Below are 16,723 nucleotides of genomic sequence, written 5' to 3'. Positions count from 1 at the left end.
AACCAGGGAGATTATTCCAGTCAGCAATCAATTTAATAATTATTTTGTTTCGATTGGTGCTGACCTAGCAAAAAATATTAGCCATCCTCAGGGTACTTCTTTCAACCAGTACCTTACAGGTGATTACCCATCCTCCTTTTTTCTGTCACCGACTGACCCTGTGGAAGTCAATGAAATCATACTGGGCCTTAACAACTCTCATACAGCTGGCATAGATGGAATCAATAATAAAATACTGATTGCCATTGCTTCTGTGATTGCCAAACCACTCTCATTTTGTATTAATTTATCTTTACTTTCTGGCGTGGTGCCAAAGATGATCAAAATTGCAAGAGTATTACCAATATTCAAATTAGGAGATAAAAATAGCATTACTAATTACCGTCCAATATCTGTCCTGCCTGCTATTTCCAAGATCTTTGAGAGAGTTGTTTTTACAAGATTAAATATATATCTTGACAAGCATAACATCCTCCACAGCTCTCAGTACGGCTTCAGGAAAAAAAATACAACCTGCATGGCAATTTTGGATCTTATAGATAAAATTAATGATGCTATAGACAAGGGGAACTGTGGAGTGGGAGTGTTTCTGGACCTATCCAAGGCCTTCGACACTATAGATTTCAACATCCTACTAGGGAAATTGCACCACTACGGTATTAGAGGGCTGGCTTTAAAATGGTTCTATAGTTATTTACATGGCAGAAAACAGTATGTTGACATTAAAAATCATCTATCACAAAAACAGGAGGTCATCTACGGGGTACCCCAAGGTTCAATTTTGGGACCATTGCTCTTTATTATTTATTTCAATGATTTTGTTAATTCTTCTAGTTTGTTGCATAAAGTCATTTTCGCTGACGATACTAGTATCTTCATGTCCCACAACAACCCATATGAGCTTCAAGACCTACTCAATATAGAGCTGCATAAAGTGGTGACTTGGCTTAAATGCAACAAATTATCCCTTAACTCTTTCGCGACCATTGACGAGTAAACTCGTCACAGCCTGCCGAACGTTCACGACCATTGACGAGCAAACTCGTCAAAACCGTTTTTTTACAGATTAGGATAATAGACACTCTGAGGTACCCTGTGTGTGAATATGGTTCCTCTGATATGTAAAACTGTTTTAAACTAAAATCAAAACATAATATTTTTTATAAACTGTGTGATCTTGGTTTTGTTTGAGTAATCGTTCTCCTTGAATGCTGCTGTGGGGACAGCGTGCAGCGCTGTGCGGCTGTCGGCTACAGTGTTGCCACTTTCTCGCTGAATCTGGCGACTTTCCAAACCCTCTTTTGACAAAAGCGACCGACGACAAATGTGGCGACTTTTACCGGTGCTGTTACAAACGTTTATGGTTTGGAGACTCGGATCTGAAAGCCCGTTATCACGGCTGTTTTCACGGCGCTGTGCAGCAGAGCGGGCGCTCTGCAGCGGGTGCTGTGACCGGCCGCCCCCGCCCCAGAGCGCTCATCGCCGGCCAGTCACACAGCAGTGTCCCGGAGCTGCTGCGCTGCGGCCAGAGACCCACACCGCTGCACCGCTGCTGTCCAGGCTGCCACACCCCCCAGATATGCCTACAAATATATTTATTTAGCCGTAGAAATGATTTGGGAGATGCCACACTGCAGAGTATCGGTAAAATGAGCAGATTGCCACTTGACACAAAAGTGCGTTTTTCTCTGAAACTAGAGCGGGAGCTCCGTTTTTGGAGAAACCCAGCTCTCTTCTTCTACTTCGTCCTCACGAACGAAACGGCGGAAAAACTCGCCGTTTTTTCGTGGAGCTCGTTGTAAAGTCACTCTTCAATCACGTGAAGACAGTTTGTTTCTAGGTGACGTACAGAGTTCGGTTCGACGTGAGATAAAAGGTAAACAAATAGCCAAAAACATGTGGTCCTGAGCGGATGTGCTGAGGAATTAGTGTGGTCGCGAAAGAGTTAATATCAACAAGACAAATTTTATATTATTTCATTCAAATAAAAAACCTGTGAACAACTTTACTCTCAAGATTGATGGAAGGGAGCTGGAAAGAGTGAAATCCACAAGATTCCTTGGGGTCCTCCTGGATGAAGCACTTAACTTCACATGTCATATCGAACATCTTCTCGTAAAGTTGTCCAAATATGTTGGCTTATTTTTCAAACTCCGTTATGTTCTTCCTTTATCTGCTTTACTTATTCTATATAAATCCTTGTTTGAGCCCCATTTACTTTACTGCAATGTATTATGGTGTAACACTTTTCCCACCCATCTTAGGAAATTAGAAAATTTACAAAAGAAAATTATACGTGCCATATCTCGCTCTGACTTCAACACTCCCACACGTCCACTCTTCCATAGTCTTAATCTCTTGAGGCTTACAGATTTCAACATCCATCAGAACGCAACAATGATTTACCAAGTTGTACATAACCTGAATCCTAAACTGTCTATGCTCATTCCAGTCAGCAGCCCTTTGCATGGCTACCATACCAGAAATTTACACCTCATTTATGGAAAAAAGAGACGTTTAAAACGCACTAGCCTATGTATCACCACCAGGGGGCCGCTGATCTGGAACGGGCTGGATGAGAGTCTGAAAACAGCCAATTCTATCACAGTCTTCAAGAAAAGGTTAAAGGTGCAACTTCTGAACTCATATTTACCATCGTAATCTGGGTATGTCTGTTTTATGTCTTTGTCTATTGTGAGTTACTGATCTGTCTTGTGTTTGTATGATATGCATTGTTTGGTATTATGTATTGTCTCATTGTCTCTGTCATTTCTGTGATGTATGTTTTGTCTTGTTTTCTATCATGATTGTATGAATATGTAATACGTTAGTATTACGTTTGAGGCTCCCGCCATAAGCTTTAAATAGCTTCTTGGGAGACCTGGCGCTCCACACATCTGCTTCTGTTCTTTTCTGCGCTGTCTACTAATGTCATGTGTGTTGTGCGAAATAAATACTGATACTGATACATACTTTGAAATTCAATTTAAAATCTTCAGGATTTACACCATGATCAAGTTACAGTCAACAGTCACATCTCTTATTCTTCACTTTAAGTTTGATCAGTTTTACAACACAGTACACAGTTACATCTGGCAGTTACAGGGTGTAATTATTTAGTAACAACTGATCCCTACAAAAGAACCTGTTTGTGTGGTGAAGCCTGTTTGAATCCAACGATGCATTACAATAATGTTTAGTAAACACTTCAATCAATCAGCAGCTGCATATTTACACACAAGTTACCTGATGGAGGTAAAAAGAAGACGAAGAACGAAGAATCATCTATCTATCTATCTATCTATCTATCTATCTATCTATCTGGTCGTGGGCCCTTTTAAGGTCAAAGGTCTTTATTTTATCAGTTTGCTACATTACAGTGTAGTGTAGACAAAATGAGATGACGTTTCTCAGAGACCCAAAATACAACACATACACCCCTCCCACCTCCATTTCCCCCACACATACCCACTCACTTATAAAATGTAGAGTAAAAATTCTATAAAAATAGAATAAGAATCTGGATAAATAAATAGAAGAGAAAAGAAAAAAAAGAAAACAGTTAAGTGCAAATAAATGCTCGTGGTAGGAAGCTGTTGGACAACCTGGTGGTTCTGCACTTGATGCTTCTGAACCGTTTGCCAGAAGGCAGCAGCTCGAAGTGCTTGTGTAGAGGGTGTGAGGTGTCACTGACAAGTGACAGGGCTCTGCTCCTGCACCGACTGTAGAAGAGTTCCTGGACAGAGGGGAGGGAGACTCCGATGACCCTCTCTGCTCCCCTGACTATCCTCTGTAGGGCTTTTTGGTCTGACACACTGCAGCTGGGGAACCAAGTCGAGATGCAGTAGGTCAGTACGCTCTCCACCACGCCTCTGTAGAAGATCCTGAGGATGTTGGTGGGGAGGGAGGCTTGTTTCAGCCTCCTCAGGAAGTGCAGTCTCCACTGGCCCCTCAGCACAATCCCAGAGGTGTTCTTGCTCCATCTGGACTCCCAGGAACTTGGGGGCATGTACGTGTTGTGAAGTCGATGATCACGATTTGACAACATAGTTCAGTTTTGGGCACAGATTGTCATGACCCTGGGTCTGCTGCCATTAGTGGCTCGGTTTTCAGTTGTTTTGGACTCTTGTTTTCTTCAGTTCCTGTTTTATTTTGTAGTTCAGTTCTTGTGCTTTTTGTTCTAGTGTCACTTCCTGTGTTTTCCCTCCACTCTCCTTGCACACCTGTCCTTGGTTACACCTCGTCAGCCCTGCCCTGTTCCTTGTGTGTCTCCACCAATCAGGTTTCTTTGCCCTCCTGTCTCCTCACCTGTTGCTTGTTACTTTGATTAGTTCTTTTGTATTTAGTCTAATTGAGAAAAACTGTAAAGCGCAGGTGTCACCGGTTGAACACAACAACTCAAAACTAATCACACTTGTGTCCAATGATGTGAGGGAACATATACAGTATGTTATAGTATACTATATGAGCCAGTTGAGGATGAAGTCCTGTGGCCTGACCCAGTACAGAGAAATGATGCTGTGGCTGAGTGATGCACTTCTCATTTGTATATTTTTGTACTTTATTTTTACGTAGGCTTACTGTATACAAGTGCTAAATGCACAAGATTTTTGTTTGTTTTTGTACAAGTGCTACGTGTAAATGCACAGGATTTCTGTTTTTGTACTAAGAGAATGAACGAATGGGGCCAGTAAATAGACTATTTTAGCAGTGGCAACATGTCAGAGCAAACAATTTACATGTGGAAATATAAAATAGCCTAACTTATCATATAGTCACACAAAAAAATATAATAGCCTAACTTATCATATAGTCACACAAAAAAATATAATAGCCTAACTTATAATGTCGAAAGAGACTTTTTGTCTGATGTTTCATATTCGTCAGTTGTTAATGTGTATCTTACAGTAATAAGGCATTTCAATCAGGATTGTTTCTATGGGTTACAGGGTCTGATGAGGAGGATGATGGAGAATGAATAGATTATTTGAAGTTTATCCACTCCGTAAAAGCTGTCTGTATCTCTTAATTGCCATTTCTTTTGTGTCAACAAATTATTGCCAACATGAGTTTATTCACTGCTAATCTACACTAGGCTACATGTTTCTACAGTAAGAACAGCAAAGTTTAACAGCAAAGTCAGAATAAATTTAATCTGGGAACAAATTAAAAATTTCACAACAACTAAATTGAATGAGTGATTCCTCCTGTTGCTGCTGTGATTCACTACAGTCAGGTAGCCTCATGTCAGACAGGGGCCTGCTTGGGACTTGTTTGTCTCAATTAGAAGTTTTTGTGATTTGTGACAAGATAAACACAGACAGCTGTCATTAGCCTGTTCTTAACAAGATGACTGCAGCAGCTTCACAGTGTTACTCAGGGGTGGATTGGCCATAGGGAGTACCGGGAGTTTTCCCGGTGGGCCGGTCACTAATGGGCCGATAGGCGGCCGTTTTTTATTTATTTATTTAACTTTTTTTTAATCGCCATGCCTCGCCTATTGTAACTCTCCCGGCCCAGGGAGAGAGACATGCATCGGCTCGGCCCACAGTGCTCAGCTGCAGACACAGCAGAGAGGTGACGATTGGCCCAGTGGCTTGTCTACCTGGCCCAATGGCCCTATGAGAGGCTACAGAGGCCCAGGAGTCCCACCCACGCATGTTCTAGACCCCCCCTCGTCCAATCACTTTTAATGATGAGGAGTCGTGATGAGAGAGAGAGCGAGAGAGAGAAAAAACAACACACCAGCGCACGAAAACGGAAAAGAAAAGTAAACAAACGCAAAGGCGGTGCGGAAAAATGATGCGGAAAGTAACAGAAAAAGAAAAGCTCTAGTAGCACAGACTGTTAAAAGTACAACAATTACGCAGATCAGGGGCCACCTGGCCTGGCCAGGGCTAGAAGCACCGATGCTGCAGCTTCAGCAGCAGGTCCTTCACTGAGTCTGAAGAGAGTGAGGCTCCCATTACCACCGCCCTTATGGTGCAGGAGGAGGCTGAAAAAATAAGTGTTGAGGAAGACTCTCCACCATGTGAAGGAGGTAGTGATAACTGTGTTAAGCAGGTATTTGCTTTCCAGAATGGTGTGGATAAACATTCATTAAAATACTGTAAATGGTCCAGAACGGTTGCTATGAACTTCACTTGACATAATAACTAGCTATAGCTAATAACTCTGATGGTGTGGTGTGTTACAGCTAAATCTAGTTATCTAAAGTATTGGAAAACAATAACTATATTCACTATCCTGATTAATTGATTAGTTGCTTTTATTAAAGGGCCCTCACTCAAATTTGGTCATGAAGGACATTGAGCTAACAACAAATGCTTTCCATATTTTTTTCAGTCAGTGTTTATGGTTTATTGTCCTTTCAACAGTTTAACATTATACAGTTAAAATTAATAAAACACAGATTAACTACTGTTACAGTAAAACATCATTCTGCATACATATTACTCATGATGCAGTACACAAATTACAAGTATTTCTTGTCATGCTTCATTGTCTATACATTATGTTGAGCTGTACTGTCTTTCTATGATAAAATTAGTGTTTGTCCATTTTTCAGATCATTGTACTATTGTTTTCCATACTTTAGCCAACTAGCCAAAGTTCTGATTGCATGCAGACTGATTATGTGCATGTAATATTGTCCAAACTTAACCTATTCCACACTATTCCTCTACTTTGTTCTATATTGTATATCGTTTAGTAGTGGTGTGTTTGTATGTAGGCTACATCAATGTACATCAACGGTGCTAGTTGGCAAAATATCCGCGCACAGATAGTGGGCCGGTCTGGACCAAAAAGTCCAGGGCCAAATTTTTGTCCCAGTCCACCCCTGGTGTTACTTTAATTTTACTGTGCTCTAAGTAGCTAGTTAGTCAAACAAGCACTGAAATATGACTCATATTTAAGCATGTGGAATAAGTGGTAGGCTGAGTTGTTAGCAGGCACCACTGGGAAGTGTGGTATATTGATGTGTTGATGAAAAGAAGGGATCACCGCCGACACGTCTTTTCTTGCATTCAAAAAGAGTTTATTACAAGAAGAACAGTGTACAAAAATGCCGAATCGTGGAGCATCTCTGGTGCCAAAGAATTGAGATGACTCTCTTAGCCTGAAACCCCAAACCCTATATACGTTTTCTAAAACTCCACCTTTTTCCAATATAAGGATATGTTTGACCAAGATGGTCAGACAAAGACAGGATCTAAAAACAGAATTTAACCTATGACTTCTAACATTTAACCTTAGCTTGACCAAGCTAACTTAAGAATAAATAGTGTCAAGTATCCCCAGAAACTATGACCCACAGAGATGGGTAGATGACAAGAAACACATTTCTCAGGGTACATTCCACACTACTACTAGACACCTAATCTAAACATCTTGCTGTAAATGTATGTGTGTGCCTTTTCTCTTGTAACATCTGAATTTATTCATATTTATTCCATTTAACTGTAAACTTTTACTTATCACAAATGAAGTTCCTATCCAAATGGTGAATTACCTCTGACATTTCCCTTAACTTTTAAGATAATTCAAGATATTAAAGCAAAAATGTTCAGGTGGAAAATACTCTACAGAAGTCATGTTGTTGGCTTTATAACTCACCAAGGTTTTAGTCGCTCCACATTCACGTCTGCAGCACATGGAGTTATACAGTCTATGAGTTATAAACCTATGATGCAGCGGCGCGCGCTCGTACACGCGCTCTCACGGACACAGCGCAGCGCGAGGCAGCCCCGCCCCTCAGTGAGACAGAGGAGGAGAGAGGAGCGACAGCATGGAGTTCAGTGAGAAAGAGGCAACACTATCTCTAATCGGTCAGAGAGAATTACAACAGGACACAGTACGCCGTCCGAAAACAGCTGGTTCTTGAACGTAACTCGGTCAAAGTAAGACATAACCTCAAGATGTTTTGCAGTTCTGTTAGGTCATACAAGATGTAGCCTACATGCTGACAAAGTTAGACATCAGACTTGTAGGCTATGTGAGAGAGAAAATCGCTTTGTTACTTTCGTCCCACGTTACGTTAATCTTCTCTCTCTCTCTTTCTTTTTACAGTTAAAAAAAAAAATATATATTCATATACATGAATATAGTCTATATGTTTATTTATTCATAAATGAAAGCTCCCGCGGTGTTTTTGACCCGGCTCTGCCTGTTGTTTCTATACTGAATATCCTGCCATTGGACACGGAAGTGATGTCTGGGTTTTCAGTGAACGAGGGCAGTTGTATCACTTTCCCTTCACTGTTACTTATTAAGTACCAAGAGCAGAGGGCGAGTCAAACCGCTATTGGAGCAGCACAGGTGTCAAAGTCCAGATACAATACTGGACGTCTCTGCAGGTATTCAGAGAGTCCAGGCGCCATTTTAAAGCAGTCGGAAAGTGAAACTGAAATTGGAGGCAGGTGAGTGTTAACATTACTTTTTATTATTATTATTATTATTATTATTATTATTATTATTATTATTATTATTATTATTATTATTATTATTTCTTAATAGTCACATTGTTGAAGTGTGAGAGTGTGTGAGTCAGTTTGTCCCTGTGGACTGTGGAGGGAATAATAGTCACAGTGAGCTTTAGTCGACGCAGAGAGAAAAGGAAGAAAAAACAGGAAGTGAGATTCAATAATAGACGTGAAAAGTAGCCAAATGAAGTTTTTTTTTTCTTTTTGAGAAGACGGGGGGGAGGGGTGTAAATAGGAGCTGCTGCAGTCAACTTGACTTGTTTTAATAGATGTGTGTGTGTGTGTTTTCTTAGTCAGACTCAGAGTCAGAAGTCCTGAAGATGGAAGATGGAGCAGCGTCTCCAGGATCCATCTGTCTGTCTGTGAAGAGTCACTGGTCTAAAGATTATCCTCCAGACCTCGGACATGAACCTGGACCCTCAGAGTCACAGTAAGAGAGCTGCTACACACCTGTGAACGTCCAAACTGTCTCTGCAGCTGCTGTAATCAACAAATAACAGTTTTCACAGATTCACTTCTTCAGTAGGAGCCAATTAGTTTATTTTTTACATGGTAGATAGAACATACAAATATTGCAATAATGACATACTATAGTTATTATTGAAAATGTAAATATATTACACCATGTTTGAGTCAAGTGCTATTTACACTGCAACAAACAGGCTATATGTTTTAGTTGCTAATCACAAATGAAGTCAGCAAGCACGATAATGTTACTGCAACAACAATGTAATTCAGGGGATAGTATTTAGAAACAGTGATGACTTACGGATTCAATTAACATCCACAAAATTTATTTTTTGATTTGAAAATTTGATTTGATTTTTGCAGAGATCAGGATCACAGAGCAGAGCCTCCAGGATCCATCTGTTTGTCTGTGAAGAGTCACTGGTCCAAAGGGCATCCTCCAGACCTCAGTCATGAACCTGGACCCTCAGAGTCACAGTAAGAGACAGTTTCTCAGCTGAAGATGATTCAGTCATTAGATTCATGTTAAGGAAACGGAGAGAATTGGAATTGAGAAACCAGGAAGCACTCCTTTTGGAGATTTATGATGTATTTAAGGAATATTTTTTATTTATTTATTTATTTAAACCTTTATTTTAACTCGTTGGTCACTGAGGTTTCCCTCATTTACAGGGACGACGAGTTTACAAGCAGCAGCAGAACACAACAATAACAATTAATAACAACAGTTAACAGTTACCAGTTGCAGGATGATTTACAAAGGTCAGATACCATATGTTTAAAATCAGCAAGAGTAGGAATAATCTCCAGCCCCAAAGTATGTTGGAGAATATTCCATGAGTTGGGAGCATCAAAGGAAAAGGCAGATTTACCAAACTCTGAGTGTACAAAAGGGACTTTAAGAAATAATAAACCACTAGAGCGAGTAGAATAAGATCCAGAGCGCCATTCTAATAAAGATGAGATGTATGGGGGCTGTTTACCAGTAAGGGCCTTAAAGATAAACATATACCAGTGCTTCATGCGTCTGTCAGAAAGGGAGGACCAACCAACTTTTTCATAGAGTAAGCAATGATGAGTGTCATAACTATCCCCGGTTATAAATCTGAGGGCAGAGTGATAAATGGAATCCAGAGGTTTGAGGGTTGTAGCTGCTGCATGTCTATAAATGATATCACCGTTAGGGATGCAAATTATCGAGTAATTCATTAATCGATAGTTGATAGACCTTATCGATCGATGATCGATTAATTGATAAGCGGCGATTTTCCTGAGAACCTAAATTTAAGGGGAAAATTTAAGATCAACATTCCTTATGGACTTTACACTAGTATTTGTTAATTTATTTTAAGAGCCCAGCACAATGAAAATGTTTAAGTAGCACGTTATTGGGACAGAGAGCTCTGAGGTTGAAGTAATGAGATGAGAGACACCGCTGCGTTTCCATTACAGATTTTCGCAAAATAAAAGCGATATTTCTGAAACTTCGAAAAAGTGCAATTGCCATTTGCGGGTGTTTCCATTGAAATGTATTTTGCGAATGAGCCGTAATGCGTCTTGCGTTTCTATGGTGACGGCACAGCGATCTCAGCTGCCGACAGCTGTTGCTGTTATTGTTTTTAACATTGACGAAAACAGCGCTTGATTGCTGAAAGGCAAAGCCCGTGTGGCGCTGCAGCGGCCACAGATAAGGACGCACTCACACTAGGGCCAGTTGTTCCGCACCGTGCTGAAGCTCTATGCCCCCCCCCCCCCCCCCCCCCCTCTCCCCCGCTGGCCCGCACTCACACCACCTCCAACCCAAGCTGCTCAAGCACGGTTTCCTCCGTTGATACAGAGGGATTATTTGTTTACCAACACGGCGGATGTGCGCTTTAACCTGACTGCAGAAAGAACGGAGCCTTTTAAACACCAGCGGTGATGAGGCGCTGACAACAATATAGGTGGTTGTGTCCACACACCCGTACTGGTTTATGTGACTTAAGGTGACATTTCGGCGCAGGAGGGAGTGGAGTGTGGATGCGAGCCAGTCTCCTTCAACCATGCACGGAAAAGGGGAATGATAGGAAAGGGTTTTCTAATTTAATGAGAAACAATGCCCAGGTCAGCAATGCATGACAATAAACATGTGGTTCATTTGTCCCCTCAAGTTACATAAACCAACACAGCGTGGACACACGCGCTGTTCTCCGCGGCACCGCAACGAGCGCTTTTTTTTTCTTTTTTTTTTTTTAAAATTAAGCTCAGGTAGCGACCGGCTAAACTATGGAAGGATACTGTAAACCAGCGCGGATCCGGTGTGTTTATCAAAGCCAGGTCGGTTTGAGCTGCGTTCAGGCTGCATTACAACTCCTCAGGCAGCTCCGTGTCGGCGGCTTTTTGACTCGTTACTCACTGGTCGTCTGTGTGTTAGCGATGGTACAGCCTGAGTCCCGTAAAGCTACAACAGGTGTTGTTGTCTCTTTTCACCTCCTCTCCCTCTCTCCCTTGAGTGCTGCAGTGCGCTGCACACGTTTACACAGAGATCCGCTACATTATGTCGGCTTTTGTTTACATTTCACAGTAAAACTCCCATTGAAAAGGAACGATTAATTGCAAGTAATTTAATTTAATCGATTAAATTCTTATCGACAATTAATCGATAGTCGATTAATTGTTTGCATCCCTAATCACCGTAGTCCAAAACTGATAAAAAGACTGATTCTACAATTCTTTTTATTTACTTTTTAAATTTACAATAAGAAAAAGATAAACTGCTGCCATGAACAAGGTAACAGAGGAGGTGTGGAACAATATGACTGACATTTCAAAGGAGGGTAAATCGAAAGCAACTGGACTTAGTTATTTGTCTAGTTATTTGTCCAGTTGCTTTTGATTTAACCTCCTTTGAAATACTATGACCTGGGCAAATGAGAATATGCACCGGCCAATATGACTGACAGGATCAATGCATAAGTGACCCAGAGTTCCTTCTATTTCAGTATCATATGAATCTGTTATCTTTAGACTTTAGACTTTTATTGTCCCTTATTAGGGCCAATTAAAAAAAATCATTCCACTACGAGGACAGAGCAAGCACACATAGAACAGCCCTCTCTCCGCTCTTTTCTTGTTTTCCCTCTGCTTACTGACCCCCCCCCCCCTTTAAGGTGGTTAACCAATCAGAGCACAGATGTGGAGCAGTGACTGTTGTTTTATTATTATTATTATAACCTTTATTTAAGATCTCTTTTGCAAGAGAGACCAGGCCAAGAATGACGGCACATAGTTTAAACACATAGTCACATTAATCAAAGACACAAAACAAACAAACAAACAAAAAACAAAAAAAACAATTGAATTTTCAAAATTAGTTAAAGCAGAAGTGAGTGATATATTTGTGTTAATATAAGTCTTAAATAGTTATATCTTCCGACAGCAATCACTTACATAGAGTGTTTGGTCTGAAACACGGGTCTGTCAGTCCCTCTGCTCTGCTCTGAGCCCAGGAGAAAACATTTATCGTATCCTACAGTTTTTTGGTTTTTTTTTTTGAACTTACTTTTTTTATTTGACACATACAAACAAACATACATACATTTAACAAACACCAAGGAGATGTATATTGTAAAAAATTACACTTGCTTGAGATTCTTGATACTGAAAGTCTTTTCTTTTTTTTCCATGTTGAATATTCTTTGTATATATCAGTCCGTATTCTTGTACTTGTATGTCATATTTCCATAGTCCATTTCTCCTCTCTATTCTGCCTTGATTGGCATGTTACCTTAGTAGGGGTACATCACAAGTTTAAAAAAAAAAACACACAAACAAACAAAAAAAAAACTCTGCAAATTGTGTGTACTTTACAGGTAAGAAAGACAAGCGTACCGATTACGTGAGCTTTGCCATTTGGAAAAACAATATTACAGATACTTATACTTTTAGAAAACAATAGTACCGAGTACGTGTACTTTACAAAATAAAACAACAACTGTACATATTACAAGTACTTATCATGTAAGAAAACAACAATACAAAGTACAAATACTTTACAAGTGTAAAAAACAACGCTCCAATGGGAGAGAAAATAAAATAAAATAAAATTGGAGGTGATTAGAGGTTTGGCATCGCTTTTTTTAATAATGTCCATTTTTTATCAAACATGACTGTTTTCAACTGTAGTCTCGCTGTGATTTTCTCCATGACAAATAAATTTTTTACCCTGTCTCTCCATTGTGTTATGCTTGGGGGCAGTGGTTTCAACCAAGAAGCTGTTATGGTCTTTTTTGCTACCAGCAGCAGGACTCTTAGCAAATATTTAGATCTCTTGTCTGTCATAGTATCAGGAATTATACCCAAAATATACAATGATGGTTCCATAGGGAAATTAATACCCATAATCTGTTTAATTTCCTTCTGAATAATTTCCCAGAAGTCTTGTATTTTGGGGCAATCCCAAAATATATGGGTGTAATCCCCTCCAGCTCCACACTCCCTCCAGCATTTATCAGATGTATTGCTATATTTTGAAGTAATAAACGGAGTGTTAAAGTAGCGCATTTTCACTTTCCAGTCGAATTCCCTCCATGTTGGGCTGTTAGTTAATTTATGTCCTTCTATAAATGTTTCCTCCCACTCTTCTTCTGATATTATGATGTTAGCTTCCAGCTCCCATTTTTCTTTTATATCAAAATTGTTATCATTCGATTCGTGTTGTAGAGCTTTATAAATTTTTGATATAACCCCTTTTTTTGATTTGTCTTCTGAAAATGACCATAACACTTCTTCTAATTTAGATGGTGTCTCCCATTCCTGGTGTTTTTGTAGATAATCTCTTAGCTGCAAGAATTTGTAAAAATCATTAGCTGGTAAGTTAAATTCTTTTTGTAGTTGTGTGAATGATTTCAATGTTTGTCCCTGAAACATTTGATCAATATATATTAGCCCCTTGTTCGCCCATATGTTAAATCCTGAATCCATGGTAGATGGTATAAAGTCTGGGTTCTTTGCTATCTTAGTAGCCCTGCTTACCGAATTTGACAACTTCAGCTTCTTTCTTACTGCTGCCCATATTTTCAATGTTCCCCTGATCCACTCGTTACCTATTCTGAGTTTCTTCCGAGCCTTTTCGTTCTGAAATGGGAGAGATTCTAAAGAAACATGTTGACATGCATTTTGTTCCATCTCCACCCACACTGAATCTTTCTCTTTGGTGATCCACATAATTAAGGCTCTGAGCTGTGCTGCCCAATAGTAACTTCTTAAGTTAGGTAAATTTAACCCTCCCTTCTCTTTTTTGCTGAGAAGCGTCTTGTATTTAATTCTTGCTTTCTTATTCTGCCAAATAAATTTCGATATGATTTTGTCCAATTTTTTAAGAAAGGCTCCCGAGATCCCAATAGGCAATGATTGGAATAAGAACAACACTCTTGGTAATATATTCATCCGCACAGTTTCCACTCTTCCTACCAGAGTCAAGGGCAACACTTCCCATCTAGCCAAATCATCCTTTATCGCCGTTATCAATTTCCCATAATTAGCCTCAAATAATTGTGCTGTATCAGGAGTAATGATTATTCCCAGGTATCTAAACCCCTTTTCTGTCCATTTAAAGTGGACCTTTTCTTTAAGTTCCTCTGGAAACCTTCTTGAGAGCATCATAGCCATTGATTTGGCTTCATTCGTCGAGTACCCTGATATTTCACCGTATTCTTTCAGGTTGTCTAGTAGGGCTGGTATAGACGTGGAGGGCTCACTTACATATGTTAATAAATCGTCCGCAAATAACGATGTTTTATGTTCTATGCCCCCTTCATCTTTTATTCCTTTAATGTTATTATTTTGTCTTATTGATTCTGCTAACGGTTCAATACTTGCAGCAAACAGCAGTGGACTCAAGCAATCTCCTTGCCTGACTCCTCTTTTTAGGTAGAAAAAGTCTGAGCAACAGCCATTTACTCTGATCCGGGATTTGGGATTTTTATAAACAATTTTAACCCAGTCAATAAACTTTGAATGAAACCCAAAAACCTCCAATGTTTGATACAAGAAGTTCCACTTCACGCGGTCAAACGCCTTTTGTGCGTCTAGGCTAAGCAGCATGGTCGGTTGGGGGTTGTTTTTCGAACATGATATAAGATTTAATGTTCTCCTGATATTGTTAGCCCCCTGTCTTCCCAGGATAAACCCTGTTTGATCAGGTTTGATTAATTTAGTTATATGTTGTTGCATTCTCTGTGCTAGTATGTTTGTTAATATTTTGACATCATTACAAAGCAAACTGACAGGTCTATATCCCTCACATGAAGTTGGATCTTTGCCTTCCTTATGTAGCACGGAAATTATGGCTTCTGACCAAGTGTCTGGGGGGTTTCCTGTTGACAGAGCATAGTTAAAGACTTTACATAATACTGGTGTTATCTCTTCTGCAAAACATTTATAAAATTCTCCTGGGAAGCCATCTGTACCTGGGGATTTGTTACTTTTAAGGGTTTTTATAGTGTTAGCTATTTCTTGTGATGAGATTGGTTTTATCATTTCAGATGCTTCTTCTGCTGTTAATGATGGCAAACATAGTTTTTTGAAGAATTCTTGTGTTTTAGTTTCAATAAGGTTAGACTCTGAGTCGCTATATAAATCTTTATAAAATTCTGCAAAGGCCCCCGCTATCTCTGTTGGCTTTGCCGTGATTAGTTTGGTACTGGGATGCCTAATTTTTGTGATTATTCTATTTGTTTGAGCTTTTCGCAGTTGAAATGCCAGTAACCGGCTTGCCCTGTTGCCCATTTCATAGTATCTTTGATTTATAAAACGGAGAGCTCCTTCTGCTTTATATGTTAAAAGTTCATCTAACTCACACCTAATTTTTTTTAATTCGAGAAGAGTGGAATTGTTAGACGTCCTTTTATGTTGTAACTCCAACTCTTTGATTTTGCTTTCTAGCTTTCCTTGCTGTTCCAATCGAGCTCTTTTCAATCTGGATGTTATTTCTATTATTTTCCCTCTTATGACTGCTTTTCCTCCCTCCCACAGAATTGATGGTGAGACCTCGCCATTGTCATTTATTTGAAAATATTCCTTTAAATTTTGCTTAAGTTCTTTGACCACCTTTTCGTCTGATAGGATTGACACATTTAGTCTCCAGTACCTAAAGAAGGATTCCCTGCCGAGCTCAAGAGATAGCGTGATAGGGGCGTGGTCACTTATAGTTATTGACTCTATACTGCAATTTCTAATCTTGTGTATCTGTTGTTTTGACACAAAAAAAAGTCTATTCTTGAGTAACTACCATGTGGGTTAGAATAGAAGGTAAAGTATCTTCCTTTAGGATTGTTATGTCTCCATGGATCAATAAGACCTAATTCTTTTATAACATTATTTAAGACTTTGGATTTTTTTGTATTTGGTCCCCTTTCTGGTGGCAATCTATCTAATTTACCATTCTGTATAGTATTGAAATCCCCCCCCATGATTATCGTCCCTCGTCCATTACTTGTAATAATATTAGCTATGTTTTTAGAGAATGTTTCATTTTCCTCATTTGGGGCATATATGTTTAATATCGAAATAGTCTCATCTCCTATTGTGCCCACCACCATGATATACCTTCCCATGTCATCTTTAATCACTTTCTCTGCAGAAAATGGTAGGGATTTATTAATTAGTATGGCCACACATTATAAGAAACAAGGTTCAACCTATTCATGATACCTTAAGATGTAAGCATTCCACTCTGTTCCTCCTATAAACCAAAACAACTGTGTAAAACGGCACACAGCGAAAAAACAAGC

The 16,723-nt window shown here is 39.6% G+C and overlaps 1 protein-coding gene across 1 annotated transcript in view; it reads left to right on the top strand.

Moving 5' to 3' along the window:
• Nucleotides 1-16,723, top strand: part of LOC310996890 (uncharacterized protein) — a 227,766-nt gene that overhangs the window by 43,914 nt on the left and 167,129 nt on the right. The window contains exon 3 of the mRNA XM_083986399.1: nt 9,315-9,428. Coding sequence (XP_083842525.1) covers nt 9,315-9,428 — 114 coding nt within the window. The remainder of the gene's footprint in view (nt 1-9,314; nt 9,429-16,723) is intronic.

The sequence above is a fragment of the Trachurus trachurus genome (genome assembly GCF_905171665.1).
Source record: "Trachurus trachurus genome assembly, chromosome: 14".
NCBI lineage: Eukaryota > Metazoa > Chordata > Actinopteri > Carangiformes > Carangidae > Trachurus > Trachurus trachurus.
Note: the sequence above shows the minus strand (reverse complement) of the source record. Positions and strands in the feature narration are given on the sequence as shown.